This window comes from Danio rerio, chromosome 4 (assembly GCF_049306965.1).
Source record: "Danio rerio strain Tuebingen ecotype United States chromosome 4, GRCz12tu, whole genome shotgun sequence".
Classification (NCBI taxonomy): Eukaryota; Metazoa; Chordata; class Actinopteri; order Cypriniformes; family Danionidae; genus Danio; species Danio rerio.
Window position 1 is genome coordinate 72,365,643 of NC_133179.1, and position 6,858 is coordinate 72,372,500.

A 6,858-nucleotide genomic window follows, 5' to 3' on the forward strand; every position below is an offset into this window, starting at 1 on the left:
TGTGTTTTTGACTGTTTGGCGCCATCTAGTGTCTAAATAATGCACAGGTTAGTGTATACTCCATCAGCTGTTTTAGTTTCTGTTGTGTTTTTGACTGTTTGGCGCCATCTTGTGTCTGAATAATGCGCAGGTTAGTGTATACTCCATCAGCTGTTTTAGTTTCTGTTGTGTTTTTGACTGTTTGGCGCCATCTAGTGTCTAAATAATGCACAGGTTAGTGTATACTCCATCAGCTGTTTTAGTTTCTGTTGTGTTTTTGACTGTTTGGCGCCATCTTGTGTCTGAATAATGCGCAGGTTAGTGTATACTCCATCAGCTGTTTTAGTTTCTGTTGTGTTTTTGACTGTTTGGCGCCATCTAGTGTCTAAATAATGTGCAGGTTAGTGTATACTCCATCAGCTGTTTTCGTTTCTGTTGTGTTTTTGACTGTTTGGCGCCATCTTGTGTCTGAATAATGCGCAGGTTAGTGTATACTCCATCAGCTGTTTAAGTTTCTGTTGTGTTTTTGACTGTTTGGCACCATCTTGAGTCTGAATAATGCACAGGTTAGTGTATACTCCATCTGCTGTTTTCGTTTCTTTCAGCTTTGCGTTTATTTAAAGAATGAATAAACTATTATGTGTCTAATTTTTATAATTTGTGGCAAGTGTAATAAGTGGGATGAAGTACATGCAGAACAGTTGTTTTCACAGAATAAAACACTTCAGTCTTATACGGTAAATCTGTCGGGGTTTATTCTGTGATGCACTTTATCCCTAACATATTATACTGCTGCTCATGTGACATTGCTTATGTAATCATGCATCTGTAAAATAGTATTAGTATTGGCCTGGAAAGCAGTAAAAACCCAGTAAGAGATGTGCAGGTGTACCTGTTGCCAGATAGAGCTGGGCTCCCAGCCTGCACTGCACACGTCACCAGCCGCAAACACGTCCGCTTCAGAAGTGCGCATGTGATCGTCCACTAGCAGACCGAGATCCGCCGCCACATCAAACTGTAAGAAGATGCATAAAATACATTAAACAAAATGAGCAAATTCTATAAAGCAGATTTTTAAAGAATTATTATAATAGAATAATTCGTATTTTTTAAGATTAGTAACGTTTCTTTTAGTTTTAAAGTCAAGTAAAACCTAATTTATTAAGCTATTATTATGTGTTAAGTAATTATCAATAAAATATATGCAATATTAATATAACACAACTATAAATTTAACACACACAACAGACACTTGTTCAAAATAACAAATGAGGATAAAAGAAACAACAATAATAATAATAATGATTTATTAAAATGATAATAATAATTAATAATAATGATAATGATAAACATTATTTTTTTAAATAAAAATATGGTTTCAAAGAACCGTTTTTAAATATAAAAAATAATTAAACACATAATTTTATAAATGTTATCAACAAAATCCAATAGTAAGTAAATATTAAATTGACAAATATAAATATTGTTAAATATTAATGACTTTGATTTATTACGATTATTTAATCAACACATAAATACACGTTTATAACTAAACGTATGGATTCAGATGCATGTTTACATTGTTGCCAGGAAGAAACGGATCAGTGTTTGGTACGACGCCTGTTGCGCTGACAATAAAATCACAGCCATAAATCTTCCCATTGGTCAACTGCACATAAGCTGGCCACACGCCTGTAAACAACAACAAACAAACAAACATTTAGGTTCTATTATTAAGCTGAACGAATTATTTTCAGGCTGTGTTTGTTAATTTACCTAATTCAGCCGTCTTTGTGCTGTGCTCGGACTGCAGAAGCTCCTGCTGGGTGTAAATCTGCTCAACCTCACACTCGTATTCGATATGAATGCCACGGACGCTCTGAGAAATGATGGAGGAGTATGAAAAAAATGCAGTGGAAAGAGATCTTTTTGAATCATTGTAAGTAAGCTGGTTAGTGTATAAATGCAAACATGTGCTGTATACAGACCTGCTTTGCTCCTCTTAGTTCAATGCCCTCATGCCAGTCTGGGCCGAGGGCACTGCCGAGCTCGGATGAAGACCCACTGTGGCCTGCTGGGAAACATAAACAACAAAAAAAATTTAGATAAATAAAAAAAAAAAAGCTAAATGACAGGCAAAGGACAACGAGAGGGAAAGCTAAACGAGAAGGAAAGCTAAACAAGAGAGAAAGCTAAACGAGAGGGAAAGCTAAACTAGAGGGAAAGCTAAACTAGAGGGAAAGCTAAACTAGAGGGAAAGCTAAACGAAAGGGAAAGCTAAACTAGAGGGAAAGCTAAACTAGAGGGAAAGCTAAACGAGAGGGAAAGCTAAACGAGAGGGAAAGCTAAACGAGAGGGAAAGCTAAACTAGAGGGAAAGCTAAACTAGAGGGAAAGCTAAACTAGAGGGAAAGCTAAACGAGAGGGAAAGCTAAACGTGAGGGAAAGCTAACCGAGAAGGAAAGCTAAACGAGAGGGAAAGCTAAACTAGAGGGAAGGCTAAATAAGAGAGAAAGCTAAACGAGAGGGAAAGCTAAACGAGAGGGAAAGCTAAACTAGAGGGAAGGCTAAATAAGAGAGAAAGCTAAACGAGAGGGAAAGCTAAACGAGAGGGAAGGCTAAACGAGAGGGAAAGCTAAACGAGAGGGAAAGCTAAACGAGAGGGAAAGCAAAGTGACAGGGAAAGCTAAACGACAGGCAAAGCTAAACGAGAGGGAAAGCTAAACGAGAGGGAAAGCTAAACGAGAGGGAAAGCTAAACGAGAGGGAAAGCTAAACGAGAGGGAAAGCTAAACGAGAGGGAAAGCTAAACGAGAGGGAAAGCTAAACTAGAGGGAAAGCAAAGTGACAGGGAAAGCTAAACGACAGGCAAAGCTAAACGAGAGGGAAAGCTAAACGAGAGGGAAAGCTAAACGAGAGGGAAAGCTAAACGAGAGGGAAAGCTAAACGAGAGGGAAAGCTAAACTAGAGGGAAAGCAAAGTGACAGGGAAAGCTAAACGACAGGCAAAGCTAAATGAGAGGGAAAGCTAAACGAGAGGGAAAGCTAAACGAGAGGGAAAGCTAAACGAGAGGGAAAGCTAAACGAGAGGGAAAGCTAAACGAGAGGGAAAGCTAAACGAGAGGGAAAGCTAAACGAGAGGGAAAGCTAAACGAGAGGGAAGGCTAAACGAGAGGGAAAGCTAAACGAGAGGGAAAGCTAAACGAGAGGGAAAGCAAAGTGACAGGGAAAGCTAAACGACAGGCAAAGCTAAACGACAGGCAAAGCTAAACGAGAGGGAAAGCTAAACGAGAGGGAAAGCTAAACGAGAGGGAAAGCTAAACGAGAGGGAAAGCTAAACGAGAGGGAAAGCTAAACGAGAGGGAAAGCTAAACGAGAGGGAAAGCTAAACGAGAGGGAAAGCTAAACGAGAGGGAAAGCTAAACGAGAGGGAAAGCTAAACGAGAGGGAAGGCTAAACGAGAGGGAAAGCTAAACGAGAGGGAAAGCTAAACGAGAGGGAAAGCAAAGTGACAGGGAAAGCTAAACGACAGGCAAAGCTAAACGAGAGGGAAAGCTAAACGAGAGGGAAAGCTAAACGAGAGGGAAAGCTAAACGAGAGGGAAAGCTAAACGAGAGGGAAAGCTAAACGAGAGGGAAAGCTAAACGAGAGGGAAAGCTAAACGAGAGGGAAAGCTAAACTAGAGGGAAAGCAAAGTGACAGGGAAAGCTAAACGACAGGCAAAGCTAAACGAGAGGGAAAGCTAAACGAGAGGGAAAGCTAAACGAGAGGGAAAGCTAAACGAGAGGGAAAGCTAAACGAGAGAGAAAGCTAAACGAGAGGGAAAGCTAAACGAGAGGGAAAGCTAAACTAGAGGGAAAGCAAAGTGACAGGGAAAGCTAAACGACAGGCAAAGCTAAACGAGAGGGAAAGCTAAACGAGAGGGAAAGCTAAACGAGAGGGAAAGCTAAACGAGAGGGAAAGCTAAACGAGAGGGAAAGCTAAACGAGAGGGAAAGCTAAACGAGAGGGAAAGCTAAACGAGAGGGAAAGCTAAACGAGAGGGAAAGCTAAACGAGAGGGAAAGCTAAACGAGAAGGAAAGCTAAACGAGTGGGGAAAGCTAAACGAGAGTGAAAGATAAATGACAGGCAAAGCTAAACGACAGGCAAAGCTAAACGAGAGGGAAAATTAGTTAAAAAACAAAGTGGTTTTGAAGCTACTGTTGGGTAAAGTTACTTAAAAAATATATTATAACCTGAATCCTATCCTCACTCACTTTCATTCAGCTGATTTCCTGCTAAAAAATTAGTTAATATTCCTATTTAAAATTCAAATGCAAGAAACGCAGAAATAGCAGTAACTTACTCAGTAATTTAATATAATACTTTCAGAAGTAACTTTACCCAACATTGGAAATAAAATGATATAGTATGTGGGCTAAGGAATTAGCTCAATTGACTGGGGTGGAACCGCTTCAGATTTTTGGAAGTCGACTTTTGTGTTATTAACTATCATCAATAAGACACAAGACGCCAATATTATGCAACATGCCACAATTTCATATTTATTTGCAGGAAATTCATATACAGGTGCTGTTTGCAAAAACAATTCAACGTTACCAATGACTAATGTTAGTGGAAAACTAATGCATTGTCAACACTGTTTCATTTCGTTAACCAGTTAAACTCTGCTGCTATTTGGGGATTTCCGCCTGGATTTTGCCTACCTAAATTTAAAAGCTTCCCAACTCCACATGCAGAGGTGTAAATGCAAAAATTTGGTATAATTTTAAAGAAAACCCTTTGAATTTTCATAAAACACAGTTGAAAGTGTGTAAAATATCTGTATATGTTGTCTGTGTTATAATAAACACCTAAAAAAGAGGCGCTTTTTGTACTTTTTTATTATAAACTCAATTTTAAAAGTGTACCTTTTAGGTTGTGTGTGGTCTAGCGTGCTGTAATTAATGTCGGTGGTTCCTGCACATGTCTGTAATCATAGGCAAAAATAAAAATGTCTCCACCATAATCTATGCAAAAATTATTGTTTTCCAACTGATGCGAGGTGCTGTACAAGCCACAGGGAGCGATCATTGTTTTCATATTTCACTATTCTTTTGTTTGATCAAACATAATTCACTGTGTTTGGAGCACGTCAGACATATAAAAGGATTACTTATGCACATCACCTCAAAAACAGAGGAGAATGGTGCTGATGGGCACAGCATAAGGTGAGAGATGACAGCTGCTATCTGGGGCTGCTTATTGATCATAAATGTACTGTTTTCACTTCTGCACCATGGAAACACCGCGATTCATTCGACAACTGTTTGATATGTGAATATAATTCAGTAAAAAGAATGTTGGAACCGTATGAGCACCGGCAAGAGCTTTCATTTGAGCTATAACTTGTACATGCGTCATATATGAACCACATGAAAATAAACCAATGTTCAATACTCAGCTCGGGTATCCAAAATTCTGTGTATTTAAGTGTAAATAACTTTTATACAGTAGAATAAAAACCAAAGTGAGGCATATGTGCATAAGATATAGATTCTACACTTTCAAACGAAACTACTTACGGGGGTCTGGTGCAACGCTAGCCCTTTAAATCTTAAAAAAAAAAAAATTTAAAAATCTTAAAGCGAAAGTCGATGACGCCATGGACTCGGTACGGGGTCCACAGAGTTTAACTGGTAATGCAACATTAGCATCCGGGCTAATTTTAGTGCAAAATGAATGCAGTCAACACATTGATTGTGGCTCGTACTACTAAGAATGTAACAATAACGTATATTTAGTGCAAAATTAATGCATACATTGCATGGCGTGATGATCTAACTGGCTGACATCTGTTTGACGATTTAAAGATCATGTGAATCAATGACGCTGACATAAAAAATAACGTTCAGACTAACATCAATACTGCGACTATGCGAGTGCAGTTTCATTCGTGTGTAAGCTGCCATGTAGTTCAGGTCAAAAGCCATGTGGTCTGCGCAGCGCAGCGCGACTAGCTGACGTCAGTCAACAAGCGTTACGCCTGTTTCACACCGCAAGCGTCAGCGGCGCGTGAGCAGAGCGTGAGCAGCGCGTGTGTTTTCGGCGTCCATGTTAACAGATTAGAGCTTTCATACCGTGAGCGTGAGCGTCGCCGAAGCGTGAGCGTGAGCGTCGCCGAAGCAGCAGTGCAGCGATAGTTTCGGCGCTGGGTCTATTTTTGCCGTGCTGCTCACGCTCAATTAAAGTGACAGTGCATTGATAATGACCTAAACACATTGAATGACAGTAAAAAGTAGCAATTTTACCCAATAAATGCGTTAATAATGTCAAATGGTTTATATATAGTCATTCAAATGAACTTAAAACGATTAAAAACGGCAACAAACATTTATTTAGGCCCGAACTACAAAAGCAAATGTAAAACAATTTTAGTATCAGTTTTGCTTAAGTTGCACACTAGTGTTGTAGGAGAGGGGGAATAGAATATTTACGGGATTTGTAGTCCATAGCGAAGTGTATTGTGGGTAGTGTAGTTCGACACGCATGCTGGATGATGTGAGCTCGCTGTGTGCTGTGCAGCTGAGCAGAGGAAGAAAGTTTTAATCGGCTTTGTTTTCTGTTCACTCGAGTTATTCCTACCGGGAGCTGTTTGCACTGTGAATCTGACAACACGAAAATAAGTACAAGAATGGCATACATTGGTTACTTTCGTCCGTCTCATCATCTGCACGAGCATGAATTAACGAGCTGTTATTCCGCCGCTGGACATCACTGAAGCGGAGAAAGTAACACTAGGTTGATCATGTATAAATATCATTATAACTATGTTGTATAAATATGATTATAACTAGGTCTACAGCAACCTGATAATCAAAAAACAAATGACATGACATCACA

At 39.4% G+C, this 6,858-nt stretch overlaps 2 protein-coding genes across 6 annotated transcripts in view; both read right to left on the bottom strand.

The window, feature by feature from the left end:
• The window catches only part of tmem19 (transmembrane protein 19), a 1,055,620-nt gene that overhangs the window by 81,339 nt on the left and 967,423 nt on the right, over positions 1–6,858 (bottom strand). The gene's annotated exons all lie outside the window — the stretch shown is intronic.
• Positions 1–6,858, bottom strand: part of pyroxd1 (pyridine nucleotide-disulphide oxidoreductase domain 1) — a 47,716-nt gene that overhangs the window by 34,156 nt on the left and 6,702 nt on the right. For all 4 annotated transcript variants that reach the window (XM_068219563.2, NM_200763.1, XM_073945800.1 and 1 more), the window contains 4 exon segments: positions 1,968–2,053; positions 1,756–1,858; positions 1,559–1,671; positions 872–994 (listed from right to left, as the gene is read on the bottom strand). In XM_068219563.2, coding sequence (XP_068075664.1) covers positions 872–994; positions 1,559–1,671; positions 1,756–1,858; positions 1,968–2,053 — 425 coding nt within the window.